At 46.2% G+C, this 17,746-nt stretch overlaps 1 protein-coding gene across 1 annotated transcript in view; it reads right to left on the reverse strand.

Annotated features, from left to right (window-relative positions):
- Positions 1-17,369, reverse strand: part of St14 (ST14 transmembrane serine protease matriptase) — a 51,841-nt gene extending 34,472 nt beyond the window's left edge. Inside the window, exon 1 of the mRNA XM_045144847.1 lies at positions 17,200-17,369. Coding sequence (XP_045000782.1) covers positions 17,200-17,280 — 81 coding nt within the window. The 5' untranslated portion in view covers positions 17,281-17,369. The remainder of the gene's footprint in view (positions 1-17,199) is intronic.
- Positions 17,370-17,746: the final 377 nt, after the last annotated feature.

The raw sequence follows: 17,746 nt of genomic DNA on the forward strand, positions 1-17,746 counted from the left end.
AATAAATCAAAAGTTTTGTTTTGTTTTAATACTTATTAATTTATTTTTATTTATTTATTTGACAAAGAAAGAGGAAGATAAGAGAATGGGCGCGCCAGGGCCTCCAGCCACTGCAAACGAACTCCAGATGCGTGCACCCTCTTGTGCATCTGGCTACTGTGGGTCCTGGGGTATCGGACCTGCGTTCTTTGGCTTTGCAGGCAAATGCCTCAATGGCTAAGCCATCCCTCCAGGCCTTGTTTTTTTTTTTTTTTGTTTTTTTTTTTAAAGGAAACAAAACTAGAGCTGGAGAGTAGATAGTGCGTAAGGCACTTGTAGCACAAGAATTGAATACCTGTGTTCAGATGCCCAGACCCCATGTAAAAGACAGAATCTGAGGCTGGGAAGATGGCTCAGTGGTTAAAGGCACTTGCTTTGTAAAGCGTACTGGCACAGGTTCAATTACCTACATCAAGCCAGGCACACATGTCTGGAGTTTGCTTGCAGCAGCAAGAGACCGGATATGCCCATTCTCTAATAAATTACATAAATAAATAAGTAAAATATTTTTAAGCCAGATTCTGTGATGGGCTACTGTAAGCCCAGCATGCCTACAGCAAGATGCGAGGCAGACAGGAGAATTTCCTGGAAGCTCATGGACCAGCTAGCCAGGCAAACAGAGCTATGAATAAGGACCCTTCCTCAAATGAGATTCATGGAAGGTGAAGACCAATTTGAAATTTGTCCTCTGACCCCTTACACATGTGTTGTGGCATCTATATGCCCACCCCAATCACACACATACATCTTACACTCACACATACACCACAAAAAAAAGGGAACACACGCAACAAAAAAGCCCATGAAGGAGGGAGTTAGGACTGACATGACAACATGGCCATTCAAACCAACCAAGACATGGTACCTCAGAGCTGTTGTCATGTAAAGCCAGCCAATTAGAACTGCCCTCATTTGCATGGTGGGAACCCTAACCAGAAAGCTTGCTGTCTAATGTAGAGGATTATCTGTAACTGTCGTTAACTTACTGCTTCCTTACAGTATGCTCGATAAACCTGCCTTTTTCTACTGTAGTCTGACTCGGGTGAATTCTTTCACCACCTGTCAATTTTCCATCATACTGTTCAAAATCCACACAAGCTGCCCACCAAAGCAGATGGGAGTAAAAAATAAACTTTTACTCCAGACTCATTTTTCTAAATGCATTCGCCACATAACTAAATTGGATGTGACTTGCTGGGAAGGCAGGGAGTGACCATGGGAACCTGACATCACTTGGGCTTCCAGGGAGGGACCACAAAGGGTAGTTATAAGATAAGTAGAAACCTAATTCTGCTGTAAGAGATCAAGGTCAAGGGGCAGAAGTGATATCAGCAGCTTGGGACACAGGTGTGTGGCTCAGCCCTGAGACTAGGACAAGGGTGGTTGTATGCATGAGCCATCACCGAGTGTCACTGGTGTGTAGCAGATGCTCTTTACTTGCACGATCAGTGACTCAGCATATCTACCCACCAGGTAGGATACCTTTCAATTCCATGATGTCACCACTACCAGCATGGACATGAGAACTGTGAAATACCCCAGTGATTATTCAAGCAAGAAAGTACAGACGGAGAAGGCATTCTGCAACACTTTGAAGATGTCTACCTGTTCAAGGACATAATGCTATATCATACTCAAAAGAACACAATATGGGGGGGGGGTTGAACTTTTTATGCACTGGGAAACCTGGATATTCATATGACCCTCTACTGGCATATTCTGGGCTTCACAGGAGTCCGGACTGGACCTATAATCTTCCTAGGGCTTACCTGTGTAAAGGCATGGTCCCTGCCAGGAGGGCCCTGCTTAGATGAGTTGTCTCCAGCAAAGCCTGGAGCCAGAGGTAAACGGATGTCACTGTGCACAGGGAGCAGCTAGCCCACCCACTGGCTCCTGAGGGCGGAGACTTCACCCCACCTGCCACCACCATAGTACAGGACCTAACCAAGGCTCTAACACAAAGGACCTTTGCTTTTTCACCAGCCATAGCACCTCATCAGCTGAAAAGCCACACTCTGAGTAGCCCATGGGAAGCTCTAGTTCGGTTCCTGTTAAGCACACTAACGCTACCCAGACTTGTCTGGTGGGGAAGTAAAAACCAACAGTGCTTGTTCAGTCTCCAGATTCCCAAGCCCCTCTCCCAGGTGGCCAGCTCTGGTATATTAGGCAGGGGAAGGGCCTGGGCCCGGAAGGTTTTTTATAGGCACAAGGTCACTCTCAAGAAGCTGAGAATGCAGAAACTTCCCCTACCCGTTACAGCTCCGGGCAGCGGGCTCATCCACTTCCCACCCATGACCAGCAGAGGTGGCCCCCGCCAGTCTATTCTAGGCCATCACCTGGGACACAAGGGGCTGGTGGGTGACTGGGTGACGTGGGGTTGGGCTTTACTTCCTGCCTTGAAAATCCTCCAATAGTTACATCTTCCCAGAGTTCCCTAAGGCTGTCACCAGGTTCCTCAGAGACATACATTTCCTGCTCCTCCTCCCCAAGAACACTGGGGGTGGGGACCTCTCCAAACCCTTTTCCCATTTTGCCACCCAGCTCTCTCACCTTTACTTTCTGACTGTCACTAAAACCCAGCTGCCATACCAGACAAAGCTGCTGGTAAATGGGTGGGGCTGTGAAGCCCAAGGAGGAAGCACAATTTTTTGCAGATGTGCAATCTGTAGTCTATCGAAAGCTGTCTAAAGGCCAGGAGCCCTCACTGAAGGACGGTGAACTCCAGGGTTTCTACACCTATCAGATCATAAGGGAAAGTTCCCAGGGGCCTATGGGCACACTGTCAACACACAAAGCTTTGCCAGCAAGGAGCACACACAGCCTGACAGGAACCACACAGTAGTGCTTCCCTGCCCTCTCCCAGGAGACAAAGAACACACTGCATGAAGAGCTGCCAGACACAAATACCTTGTTTATGGGGTGCTGGTCTGACCTAGATGAGCACCCCCCACATACACACCAGCTAAGCCCCCTCAGCCCTTGGGGCAAATACTTGTCACAGGCCTCAGTCTCTCTCTCTTAAAACTGGGTTAATGACTTTTTATGGCTTTCCAAATGGAGGAGTTATAGAACATAATTAGCTGATTCCTGCTAATGACAGGGCCCTCCCTACCGTGTCCCTTTGATTTTGACTTCCCCACCCACCATCCATCCATTTGTCCAAAGCTAGCCCACCCCAACCCTCCCTCCAATCTGGTGGGAACAGCGAGAGTACAAGCATCACAATAGACAAAAACCCTCACAACACAAGGCCATGAGGACCTCAGAGACCAGGATGGAACAGAAGTCCAGGCATCCTGGGTCCAAGGCTGAGTCACAGCCAGCCCAATGCCTCCGCCGGAGCCAAAGCACAAAGCAGGCCTCCTCCTGCCTCCTTCCCCATGGAGCAATCATCACTCTTGCCCAGACTTAGCACTTGATTCTGGCAATTTTTAAAAATATTTTTATTTATTTGCAAGGAGAGAAAGAACGGGTACACCAGGGCCTCTTGCTCTTGCAAATAAACTCTAGACACAGGGACCCCTTTGTGCATCTGGCTTTACATGGGTACTGTGGAATCGAACCCTAGATCATTGGAATTTGCAAGCAAGTGCCTTAACTACTGAGCCATCCTTCCAGCCCTCTTCCAGTTTTTTTAAGGGGAGATGAGTATGTACTGGAGATTAAAACCAAACCCCCAAGTCTGACAATTGATTGATTAATTACTGACTGGATGCTTGAAGAGTTGACTTCTCTGCATATTCCAATGTAAGCAACTTCCCAGGGTAGGCTGGCATTATCCTACAGGTACTAGGGACCCAGGTGGTTTCTAGGCCTGTGACCCAAGGTGCCCTCTTCATCCAGGATGGAAAAAGAATGTTCTGTCCACACCAGGGGGACTCTGCAGCAGTACTCCAAGGTTCCTGTGTCAGCCCTTCCTAACCACAATTCAAATTTGGACATGGCCTGTCTGGTCTCTTCCCCTCTTAGCCCATGGTTCAGCAAGCCCACACCAAAAACAACCCGTTTTGCTAATTCCAGCCAGAGAGCTCTATCTCCAGCTTTCTGAGCCACTATGCATACACATATGTCCTCTTTTATTTGCCAAAGACCCTCTTCTCAGTCTAACCATCCCACCTACCCAGCACACACAGCAGCACAACCTGGCACATCCTCCCAAAACTAAAATGGAGAAATGAAAAGGATGGCTAGCATCTCCTAACTTCTTTTCATACATTTTCTTGACTTTTCACCAAACCCATATTCTCATTTCATGGGCTAGTGTATTTTCTATTGAAATTTTATTAAGATAATTATAGATTCTCACATACTTGCAAGAAATAATTCTAAGCAGCATCAAGGTAGAAGTGGGACTAGTTGGGAAGAAGGGATTCAGCAGAAGGGGAATGCAGACAAGCAAAGCTAGTGGAGGGTGATCCTATCAAAACACATTATATACATGTATAAAAAATGTCAAAATAACTGTTCAATCAGCATGCATGTCTGTGATCAGGCGCTGTGCTGAAGGTCAGGCATGAGATATGAATGCAAATCCCTGTCCTCGAAGCTCAGTCTAGGGTTGGTAACCTTACAGAACTCGTTACCCATGATTGGTTACCTAGGTACAAAGTATTAGAAGATAGCTGATCATGGAAATTATCAGCCTGCTTTGGAGCATTTTAAAAGACAAAATGTGATATGCTTTTTTTTTTTTGAGACTATCTTTCAAGAGTGTAGTGTTCATCAGTGCAACTATTCAAGTGTGAAAAGTAATGGTATGTTTTTTCTTTTCCCTCTTTTGGATAAAGGCACTTTCACTTCCTGTCACTGATTAAGATATACTGACTTGTTGCCATTAAGTAAACTTGGCTTCTTATGTGTGCTATATAAAGGTTTTTAAAAAAAAATGTCAAAATAATAAAAAGAAAAAAAAGCCAAGTGTGGTGGTACCTACCCTTTTCTTTTCTTTTCTTTTTTTTTCTTTTTTTTTTTTTTGACTCTTTGAAATAGGGTTTTGCTCTAGCCCAGGCTGACCTCACTCTGCAGTCCCAGGCTAGCCTCAAACTCAGTGATCTTCCTACCTCCACCTCCTCCTGAGTGCTGGGATTAAAGATTTATACTACCACACCCAGCTTGGTGCCTACCTTTAAACCCAGCACTCAAGAGGGTGAGTTAGGTGGATTGCCTGGGGCTACAGAGAGTTCCAAATCAGTCAGGGTTAAAGTAAGACCCTACCTGGAAAAAAAATAGAGACGAAGAAAAAGAACACAACCATATATTGTATGTACCTATACAAAAGAATGAACACAAAGTTATAATTTTATGTAGGAGAAAAACCAAACCACGATATATATATGTGTATGTATGTATGTACGTATACACATACACACACACACACACACATATATATATATATATATATATATATATTTTTTTTTTTTTTCCGAGGTAGGGTCTCACTCTAGCTCAGGCTGACCTGGAATTCACTATGTAGTTTCAGGGTGGCCTTGATCTCATGTCAATCCTCCTACCTCTGCCTCCTGAGTGCTGGGATTAAAGATGTGTGCCACCACACCTGGCTTATAAATATATTTTTTAAAAAAGGAAGGGAGCTGGAGAAATGGCTTAGCTGATTAAGGTGCTTGCCTGCAAAGTCAAAGGATCCCGGTTTGACTCCCCAGGACCAACATAAACCAAATGCACAAGAGGGCACACACATATGGAGTTCGTTTGCAGTAGCTAGAGGTCCTGGTGCACCCATTCTCTCTCTCCCTCTGTCTTTCTACCTGCCCATTTCTGTATATCTCTCTCTCTCTCTCAAATAAATAACAGTAAGAAAGAATACTTTGCCCACTTTCCAAAGGTAGTACCTCATAAAGCTGTGTTAGCATACCATCATGCTGATACAACCACACATCTTATTAAGATTTCTCATCTGGACTCAGAAGGTATCATAGTGCTGGAAAGAAGTGACTGGAGTACTGAGTAACATCTCGATCACACCTTACAAGACTCAGGGTCTAATGCAGAAGAAGTGGCGGAAAGAATGTAAGAGCCAAAGGAAGGGTAGGACTCCTTACAACGTGCTCCCTCCAGACATAAAATGGCCTGGATATCCATGACCTCATAGTGCCTGACACTACCTACACAAGACCATCATAAGAGGAGGAAAAGACCATGACATCAAAACAAAAGAGAGACTGATTGAGATGGGGAGGGGATATGATGGAGAATGGAATTTCAAAGGGGAGAGTGGGGATGGAGGGTATTACCGTGGGATGCTTTTTATAATCATGGAAAATGTTAATAAAAATTGAGGAGAGCCGGGCGTGGTGGCGCACGCCTTTAATCCCAGCACTCGGGAGGCAGAGGTAGGAGGATCGCCATGAGTTCAAGGCCACCCTGAGACTCCATAGTGAATTCCAGGTCAGTCTGGGCCAGAGTGAGACCCTACCTCGAAAAACCAAAAAAAAAAAAAAAAAAAATTGAGGAAAAAAAGACTTCTCATCTGAGTTGTGCTAGTGTGTATATAAGTTTCCAGGAGGTCAATTACTGGTGTTGGTCTGTGTATCCACTGTTCATGGTCAGGATTGTGAACAGTTCCACCAAGAGTCCTTCCATTGCCTTTTGTAACCTTCCTCCTATTTCCCTCCACCCTCATCCCTCCTGCCTCCACCATACCACCACTAATGTGTTCCAGCTCTAATACTGAATAGTTTCAAAACCTTTGCTAAGAGGCTAAGATGGCTCAGTAGATAAAGTGTCTGCAGAGCAAGTGTGAGGACCCGAGTTCAGATCCCAGCTAACCCATCTCTCCAGGCCTGGACTAGTCATTTCTATCTTCCTAGGTCAATCAACTGAAATGTTTGTTGTTTTTCATTTTGTTCCCAATACTACCCTTCTGCGCTTGGAAAGAAAACAAGCAAGCCACAGGCTCAAAATCTACAGTGGCACTGGCTGTGGTGGCATACACCTTTAATAGCCAGAACTTGGGAGGCAGAGGTAGGAGGATCGCCATGAGTTCAAGGCCACCCTGAGACTACATAGTAAATTCCAGGTCAGCCTAGGCTAGAGTGAAACTCTGCCTCGAAGAAAAAAAAAAGATGTGTGCACACACCACACACTCATACAAAAACTAATAAATGAAAAAAATAACAGTATATAAACATATCATATAATAGGTTGAATTTAGAATCTGTTTTTCCTTACAGTAAGCTCCCTAGGGAATCACTTGAAGCATTGCATTTATCAATAGAACAATCACATTGTTTTCTAATGATTTAGGAACATCATAATTTTTTCTTTCTGCCGTGGGTGACCTAAGGATCTTCACAAATAACAACAACAAAAAAAACCACCTACAAGAATTAACTAGATTCTGAAATGCCGGTTCTGTGGCTTCCTAAATTCACAAGCAGGAAAGCAGGCCCCTGCCTCTGGGTCCACAATTGCAGACCAGAATCTCAGGTGGTAAATGTCCTAAGACAAGACCAAACCACTGGAGCCTCATTCTTAGAGCTGGACAGATTGGAGTGAGCATCTCCCTTCCATCCTTTCAAGAGGACAGAGTGTTCTCATCAAGCACCCAGATCAGCAAGTTCTTCCTCCACATGTGATGGGCTTTGCAGTGGCCCCTGCACTAATGAGCACTGCAACAGAACCAGTCTAATTTCTCCTGCTCAAGGACAATGCTGGAAATACCTGTTGGTGCTCATTAGCCCTCTTGCAATTTTCTCTGGCTAACCATGCTCAATTCCTCTGATCACTCTAACAGAATTGTTTCTTAAACCCTGGGTCATCTGGCTCAACTTCGCCATTACTCACATTCTGGTGAACATGATCTAAACTCAAAAGCATGACCCATAAAAGGCCTGACCCAGTGGCTTCCACAGGGCCACCAGTCAGTTACAACTTCATCCTGATTGCTGCCTTTCCATTACTCCTCCAATAGCGCACTCAAGTAGCACACACAAGTAATCAAGCAGCTTGGCATAGCCACTTGGTGAAGCTTAGGTAGCAGTACAATGTTTTTTCAAAGAGAAGGTAATAAACGTGGAAAAATCTAAGACCCACTGAAACAAAAGACAAGAAGTATAGTAATGCATCCATATCCATAGAAAACTGGTTCAGAATGCTTCTGGATGCCAAAACCTGTGGGTACTCAAGTCAGGTAATTTACATGAAATGGAGTAGTTTTATATAAACATATATTTTACATAGTACCCATGCAAAGTCCTGGGTTTTTTTTGTTTGTTTGTTTTTTGGTTTTTCAAAGTAGGGTCTCACTCTAGCCCAGGCTGACCTGGAATTCACTATGTAGTCTCAGGGTGGCCTCGAACTCACAGCGATCCTCCTACCTCTGCCCCCCAAGTGCTGGGGTTAAAGGCGTGTGCCACCATACCTATTTTTTCCAAATATTTTCAATCTGTGGTTGGTTGGACCCACAGGCACAGAACAGATATGGAGAGTCAAATGCATAAGGCTACTCCTGACTCTTTGCAATCCATCAGGTGTCTCCTTCAGAGACCTCACCAGGACAAAACTATTCCCAGTTTCTCAACATGATGCAGGAGGGAAGAGGGGCTCTACAACCCCAGCAGGAATTAAGGTGGATGTAATGTTTGTAATATCTGGAGGCTAGGAAGATGGCTCAGAGGTTAAAAGCACTTGTAAAGCCTGCTAGCCTGGGTTCAACTCCCAAGATAACACATAAGCCAGAAACAAAAAGTGGTGAAAGCCAGGCATGGTGGTGCATGCCTTTAATCCCAGCACTTGGGAGGCAGAGGTAAGAGGACTGCCATGAGTTCGAGGCTACCCTGAGACTATATAGTGAATTCCAGGTCAGCCTGAGCTAGAGTGAGACCCTACCTCAAAATATCAAAAAAAAAAAACAATAAATAAATAAATAAATAAATAAAAATAAATGGAAAAAAATTAACAAAAAAAATACGTAATGGTTCAAGTAATTTATGACAATCATATCTTTGCCAGCAGAATGGAATTACATTATGATTCCATTTGGGGAAGAATGTGTGTATCCAGATAAGTTACTATCTATATAGACAATAGTATCTGCATAAAAAACCTGGGGGCCAATGAATATCCAACTCTTTGTGTTAGTCAGCTTTCTGTTGGATAATCAACTTATATAGAGGAAAGTTTTACTGTGACTCACAGTTTTGGTCCCATTGGTTTAGGCTTGTACTGGGACCTCATGGTAGTAGCATATGGCAAAACCACTCAGTCCATGGCAAGTCCACAAGAAAACAAAAAATGAAAGAGGCTATCACCACAAATTCCTCTTTGAGGTGACCAAAAGACTGCCCTCTAAACCCCACTTCCATCTTCCATCTTCCAGCTTCCATCACCTCCTGGAGCCACAGGTGAACCTCTAATCTGCATCTTTCTCCATCTAACTTGTCAAACAATTCCCCCTCACTTTTGTAATCATAAAGCCTTTTTTTTTAAGAGGGCGTGTGTAAACAATAGCAAATTATTTCAATACCTCTACATGGGTACTTTCACCCAATTTTAAAATTCTAGCTGGTTATCTGGGCTGGCCAAAGTTTCTCTGCGTATATACATTAGCCTTTTATTAATATTTTTTGTTTCTTTTGAGGTAGGGTCTTGCTCTAGCCCAGGCTGGCCTGGAATTCACTCTATAGTCTCAGGGTGGCCTCGAACTCATGGTGATCCTCCTACCTCTGCTTCCTGAGTGCTGGTATTAAAGGCGTGCACCACCACACCCAGCTTCATTAATAATTTTTAAGAGTATATGCAAATAAACATCTAGTGGGGGAAAAAGAAAAACACTTACTTTAGTTTGGAGTAGCCACATGACACACCTGGCCTTTGGTCAAATCGCTGAAAGTCCCGGCTGCGCTCGGCTGAGTTCCTCACCGTGAGCACTGGAGCAGCTGGTTTCTGTTGCCGCCTCTGAGCATGGTGTGTGGGGGCAGCTTTTCCTCGGAACCTGGCTGGACACGTTCTGGTGCAGCAGCCTATCAAGCCGGCTGTCCAGCTCCTTCTGACTCATAATTGGAGCTCCCGAGGTATCAGCCTTTCCCTACCAGCTCAGTGCCATCCACAAAGCCAACAGGCAAATGTTCCAAGTCCCCATCTGAACTGTCACTAAAGAAATGGCCAGGCGTGGTTGCACTTGGGAGGCTGAGGAAGATGGATCTCCATAAGGTGGAAAGCCAAGCCTGGGTTATATAGTGAGAATAGTTCAGAACAGCCTGATCTAAAGAGTGAGACCCTGTCTCAAGAAAATAAAATAAAATAAATACAGAAAATGCCACCAAAATGAGAGGAAGTGAGGGCAGCCATGGCGCTACCACCCACAGAGATCCACTAAAACACAGACCGTCAGTCACTGACAGACCTTCCAGATCTCAGCACCCCCAGCCCCAGGTCCTCTATGGTGCCCAGCAGACAAGAGGCCAGTATGTTCTCTCCAGAAGACAAATGGCTCGTGTACAACACACTAGACAATGCACACATAGAGGGGAGGGTGGAATGGAGCATAAGAAATGGAAACAATCTGATCTGTCAGCTTGAGTGGGTGGGGTCAGTTTAAAATGTGCACCATGATTTTGAATTATATGCCCAATAAGTATATTTTGTGGACAGATCTGCTGCTGTCATTTCTCCTGCTGTGCTCCTGGTCTCGAGCTAAGTCAGCTCATCAAAAGGAAAACCAGACCAGTTTGCAGGCAGGTGACTTGGGTGCACTTGTGTTGGCGCCTGGTGATCACTATTTCTTTTTTTATGTGCTCACAATTCTCTAATGATGTGTTCTGGGATTTGCTGGGGATATGCGTCAATCACAACCATCTTTGGAATACAAATTTAAAAGGGCATTGTGGTTAAGCTTGTCAGCTTTGAAGTCACACAGATCAAGGTTTAGAGTCATGCTCTAACTCTTAGGGCCTTTCGGCAGTTTATACAAGGCCTTTGAACCTCACAGTTTTCATCTGTAAACTAACCATTTTTTATTCCATGTTGATGCGTGGGGAGTGAGATAGACTAAGCCGGGCATAGTGGCACATGCCTTTAAGTCCAGCACTTGGAAGGCAGAGGTAGGAGGAACGCTGTGAGTTCAAGGCCACCCTGACACTACATAATGAATTCCAGGTCAGTGTGAGCTAGGATAATATATATGCAGAGAAAATTTGGCCAGCTCAGATAACTAACTGGAATTTAAAAAATGGGTGAAAGTATCCCTGTACAGGTATTGAAACAATTTGCTATTAATTATATACATTCTCTTAAAACAAAAGCCTTTATGATTACAAAACCAAAAAAGGGCGGGGGAGAGATAGTAGACTAAGGCATGCATATTTAGTGAAGGACAGAACTGATTCTTATGCTCTTCTCCACCTTCTCTCTATCACCATCATGACCACCACCACATCAGCATGCTCAGTGAGGAGCACACAGAGACAAGGGATCTGAGGTATTGGATACTTAGATAACAATCATTAAAATTCTGGAGAAAATCCTGATATATCAGAAAGCCCACATAGAATAGTTGAATTAAGAAGTATAAGCAAATAGAACAGAATTTTTAGTAGGAACTTGCTTCTAGAAAAGTAGTTAACAAGGCTGGAGAGATGATTCAGTGGTTAAAGGTGCGTGCTTGTAAGGCCTAGTAGCACAGGTTCAATTTCCCAGTACCCGTGTAAGGCCAGATGGACTAAGTGAAGTTCGTTTGCAGCAGCAGGAGGCCCTGGCATATCCATTCTCTGTTTCTCCTTTCTCTCTCTGCCTCTCAAATAAATAATGTGTTTTGTTTTTTTTTTTTATAAAGTGGATAAAATGGACTGAGGTACTGCTCAGCGGCACAGCAGTTGCCTAGGATGCAGGAGGTCTTACATTTGATCTTCAGTCCTGCAAAAATAGTAACAAATAGGAGTAAAGAATTATAAAAACTGCAGCCAGGCATGGTGGTATAAGCTTTTAGTACCAGCGCTTGGGAGGCAGAGGTAGGAGGAGCACTGTGAGTTCCAGGCCAGCCTGGGTTGGAGTGAGACCCTATTTCAAAATACTAACTAAATAAATAAAGGGCTATCTCTTGAACTGCCAGGGTCTGGTAAGCTCCCCTATCTCAGACCCCCCCTCCTGCCCTCCACATGGCAAGAGCTCTCTGCACTTTCTTATCTAAATCTAAAAAAAAAAAAAAAAAAAAAAAAAAGAGCCGCTAAACCTTTAAAAAGAAAAAAAAAAAAAGGGCTGGAGATATGGTTTAGTGGTTAAGGTGCTTGTCTGCAAAGCCTAAGTACCCCATTTTGATTCCCCAGAACCCACATAAGCCAAATACATAAGGTGGCATATGCATCTGAAGTTTGTTTGCAGTGGCTAGAGGCCCTGGCATGCCCATTCTCGTTCTCTCTCTCTCTCATCTACCTCTTTTCTCTCTCTCAAATAAATAAGTAAAAATTAAAAAAATAAAAAATTTAAAAACCTGCATCTGGGGCTAGAGAGATGGCTGAGTTCTTAAAGGCAATTGCTTGCAAATCCTGGTAGCCCAGGGTTTGTTTCTAAAGATGCACAAAGTGGCACATGTGTCTGAAGCTCCTTTGCAGCTTCAAGAGAACCTGGAACACCCATATTCTTTCTCAATCTCTTTCAAATAAATAAATATATTTTAATTTAATTTAATTTAATTTTGTTATGTTTTTGAGGTAGGGCCTCACACTATGCCAGACTGACCTGGAATTCACTATCTAGCCACAGGCTGGCCTCGAACTCACATCAACCCTCCTACATCTGCCTCCCACAGTGCCACTACACCTGGCTTATTTTATTTTATTTTGGTTTTTCAAGGTAGGGTTTCACTCTAGTCCAGGCTGACCTGGAATTCATTATGTAGTCTCAGGGTGGCGTCGAACTCAAGGAGATCCTCCTACCTCTGCCTCCCAAGTGCTGGGATTAAAGGCAAGTGCCACCACACCTGACTTGTCTTACATTCTTTTTGCCACCTATTCTGCAATGGTCCCTATGGCAGTCAGGTTTGCATTGCTGGCAGAAAACACCCAACCAAGAGCAGCTTGTGGGGGAAAAAAAAAGTTTACTTTGACTTACAGACTTGAGGGGAAGCTCCATGATGGCAGGGGAAACAGTGGCATGAGCAGAGGTAAGATAGTGCTGGAATTAAAGGCGTGCACTACCACGCCCGGCTTATTTTTTATTTTTATTTATTTTTTTTTCTTTATTTATTTGAGAGTGACAGACAGAGAGAGAGAGAGAGAGAGAATGGGCGAGCCAGGGCTTCCAGCCTCTGCAAATGAACTCCAGACGCGTGTGCCCCCTTGTGCATCTGGCTGATGTGGGTCCTGGAGAATAGAGCCTCGAACCAGGATCCTTAGGCTTCACAGGCAAGCACTTAACCGCTAAGCCATCTCTCCAGCCCTATTTTTAAAATTTTGTTTATTTTCATTTATTTATTAGAGAAAGACAGACAGAGAAGGGAAAAGGCAGAGAGAGAGAGAGAGAGAGAGAGAGAGGAAAAGGGAGAGGGAGAGGGAGAGGGAGAGGGAGGGAGAGAGAGAGAGAGAGAGAGAGAGAGAGAGAGAGAGAGAGAGAGAGAGAGAGAGAGGGAGAGAAAGAGAAAGAGAAAGAGAAAGAGAAAGAGAAAGAGAAAGAGAAAGAGAAAGAGAAAGAGAAAGAGAAAGAGAAAGAGAAAGAGAAAGAGAAAGAGAAAGAGAAAGAGAAAGAGAGAGAATGGGTGCGCCAGGGCCTCCAGCCACTGCAAACAAACTCCAGACGCATGTGCCCCCTTGTGCATCTGGCTTACATAGGTCCTAGAGAATAAAGCCTTGAACCAGGGTCCTTAGGCTTCACAGGCAAGTGCTTAACCACTAAGCCATCTCTCCAGGCCTATTTTTATTTATTTGAGAGACAGAAAGAGGCAGATAGACTAAGAGGGAATAGCCACACCAGGGTCTCCAGCCACTGCAAATGAACCCAAAATGCATGCATCACCTTATGCATCTGGCTTATGTGGGAACTGGGGAATCAAACTGGGGTACTTAGGCTTTGCAGGCAAGCACCTTAAATTCTATCTGTGGCTGAGTATGGTGGTACCTGTTTTTAATCCCAGCACTTGGGAAGCAGAGGTAGAAGGATCGCCATGAGTTCAAAGCCAGCCTAGGACTACCAAGTGAATTTTAGGTAAGCCTGCACTACAGTGAGACCCTACCTTAAAATGCCAAAACAAACAAAAAAAACTGTAAACAGATACAAGATGTTTTATCATTATTCCCTAAACAATCCAAAACATTTACATTGCATTAGATATAAGTATTCCAGAGATAACTTAAAAGTACACAGGAGGATGTACACAGGTTATATAATATAGTCAATAGTCATGCACAACAAAACACTTTAGTCAACAAGGAGCCCCACACACAACAGTATATACCACAGCCCAAATGTGATGGGCTACACCATGTCTGTGGAAGTATACTCTGATATGTTCCCACATTGACTAGATCACCTAATAGCAACGTTCTCAGAACCTATTTCTACTGTGAAGCAGTGTGTGGCTGTAGGATGGAAGCAATTCTCCTCACATGTGGGGAGTACTTACTGCGCTGACCTCTAGGAGGGTATACAGAGCTGTGCTCTAAGTACTAGCAATGACTGTTAGTGCTCTGGATGCTTCAGCAGTCCTGAGCACAACACCAGGAGCCACATCTTTGAGAGCCAAGCTCCCTTGGAACCCTGTCTCGTTGTCCTTACTGTTCCCAGAGCACACTGTGAACAGAACCACAGACCAGAGAAGGAAGAGATTTCAAGGAAAGTGGAAGACCACAGCATTCTGAGAATCAGAGGCAGATGTGGGGGGCGGGGGGCCTCCTCCTCCTACAGTCCATGAGCATACCCAGCGAGTGATGATCCCCACTGGCTAATCTTATGGCTCAGATGCAGCAGTCAGGTGGTGGTGTTTCCTCAGACTGTTTACCAGACTCCTAAATGAAGCTATGAATCTCCAGATGCTCCCTTTTTATAACTGAAAAACTGAGGCTCACAGATTGGGTAACAGATCAGCTGACACGACCGTGGTCAGTTCAATTTGCCTGCCCTGGCACTTCTTGCCATGGTTAAACAGATGCCCTAAGTGCCCAAACTAGGCTACTCTAGAATTCCAAATTCACACCACCAAATGTAACTCCATGTATCCCATACTACACAGGGGGGCCTTGAAGATAGGTACTGTGACTCAGATCTTTCTCACTGTGATTTCCTAGTACCAGCACGTGCTCAGTCAGGGAGTACTTAGTCAATACCTGTTTTGCAAATGAGAGAATGAATGGGTTAATATTTGACCAATTAACAGGTGACTCTAACTAGTCAGGGTTGTACACCCTAGCTCTCAGACACCCAATTTTAACCCACAGCATGTGAATTCCCATCATGCCTCACTATGGCAAAGGGACACTGAATCTTGCCTAAGGAAATTATGACTGAGCATATATGTCAAAGTGCTTCATAGTCACCACCGAATACACGGCAGGCATGTAGCCGCACAGTGAGGCAGGCTTCCCAGTTCTCAAGTGCCCCCACAGGAGTGCAGGAACGGAAACAGTGAGGAAAGAAGTGCAAAGCAATGGTCCTCCTGGGGCCAAGCACGACCCTGCTGGGCGATGCCAGGGAGCATCACTCTGGCCTGGGGTGAGAGGAATATACAAAGACATCCCTGAAGTAAGCTGTGGGCACACTGCTCCATGTCAAACTTTGTGCCCATTTCTTTGCAAGACCCCAAGACTGACAGGAATCTACCACATCATGTTGTCTCTCAGATCCCCCTTCAGCAGTGCCAGGCCAAGGACTCATAAAGAATTGGTTCACAGCAGTTGGCCAGAGAGAGTGTGCCACACATGGGCTGAAGTGAAGTGGAAGGGAGCAACCAATGCTGTGGAGAATGAGCGTGTGTCACAGAAGAGGAGAAAAGAGGAGTGGACCAAGGAGGAAAGAAAGGGAAGGGTAAGAGAGTTAGCAGGAGCCCAGGAGCCAGATAGTGGTGTGCCCCAGCCTGGCTCCCATGACAGAGGTGACCCTGACAGAAAACTGGGCTCCGAGGACCCACGTGCCAGTGTCAGCTGGAATTCCAGAAAGGGCAAACTCGATGGAGGGAAGAAAAACAGACACACAAAAAACAAACACCAGTGTCTGCTGAGGAGGCAGGAGCAAGTACTTCAAGCAGGCAATTATAAGGAACTCACAAACACCCCAATTACAGAAAGAGAAGGGTGGATAGCAGCAGGACATAAAGAAACGCAGCCAGTAGCTCCAGCATTTGGGAGTGGAAAGAAAGCGGCGCCTAGGCTCTGCGACTGTGTGCGGCAGGGGCGCCCACCACTGCCCCAGAATCTGGGCTTCCGCAAGTTCCTTAAGTAGAGACTGCTTGAAAATCAGACCAGACCGAGAGCCAGACTCCAGGAACCCTCCCCTTGACTGTCGTTGAGGAACCTGCAGTCTCGCTGGACAGAGGGTAGAGCTTAACTGCTTGTCCCATCTGGGCACTGCCCATGCAGGTGTGTCCTTCACTAAGTGACTAACACACCCTCCCCCACTCCGTCCAGTAAAGTGTAATAACGCTTTTGAGATCTTGCAAGAGATCTCTCCTGGTTCTTCCGCCAAGGAAAAGCTTCTTGCTTCATGTCTTCCAAAAAGGCTCAGGACACAGGCTCCCACACCCCTGCCCAGTCACCTTGCCAAGGACCATCACTGCCTTGGATAAGTCCAGGCAAAACCCACCCTGGAGACCCTTGGCCCCACGCTCGGTGTAGTCAAGGCTCTGCTCTCCGTTGGCCCGCCAAAGGTTCCTTTTTGAGGAGGAAGAAGAGACAAAGGACAGATAGGTCCCCATCACCGGCCACCTCCTCTCCGCCGCCCAAATGGCCCCTCTCTGAACAGTAACCACCCGAAGTAATGGCGCGCCCCCACCGAAGCCCTCTTCTCAGCCAGGGAAGAAACCGCGCGGGCTGGAGGCGGGACCTGGCACCGAAGCTCTGGCCGCCAGAGGCCAGGCACCCGCCAAACAGGAAAGTTCACCTGTGCGCCCGGCCCCGGGCCACCGACGGGCCACGGGCCAGCGCGGAGCCGAGCCCGAGCGCGCACGGACCGCGTCCCCCGCGCCCGCGCCCGCCCAGCGGCCCGCAGCCCCTCGCCCACCTCCAGCCGCGAGCTGTACTTGAGTCCCGCGCCGAAGTCCTGCGGGCCCCCTCCGGCCGTGCGGGTCCGATCGTTCCTCATGGTCTCGGTGACCCGATCGTGGGTCTCAAAGGTGTGGTCCCGGCGGGCAGCTGGCTCCCATGGCCCCGGGGGCGCGAGGGGTGCAGGGGACGCGGGGCGCGGGGCAAGGGGCGGGCCGAGTTCCGGGGCAGGCCCAGCGCGCCCAGCTGGCGGCCGCGGCTCTCGCTCTCATTCTTCCTTTCCGCGCAGGTAGTTTCAGGGTGTGGCCTCCCGGGTTGGTCCCGCCCCGCCAGCCCGCCCGCACACCTGTCTCTGGCCATGCGGTACTGGGAAAGGCCCTCCCCTCCAACCAGGACCGGTAAAGGGGGACCCACCTAAAGGTGAGCAGGGGCGATGCAGCGATTGGACTGGAGGTCTGTAAGAGCTCCCAGGGCAAAAGTTCTGCCATTTCTTCCTGCTCCTGAAATATAACGCTTGCATCCGGCTCTAACGCCAGTCATCTTTTCTTTCCTTCCCTTATGCAACT

The sequence above is a fragment of the Jaculus jaculus genome, chromosome 3 (assembly GCF_020740685.1).
Source record: "Jaculus jaculus isolate mJacJac1 chromosome 3, mJacJac1.mat.Y.cur, whole genome shotgun sequence".
Classification (NCBI taxonomy): Eukaryota; Metazoa; Chordata; class Mammalia; order Rodentia; family Dipodidae; genus Jaculus; species Jaculus jaculus.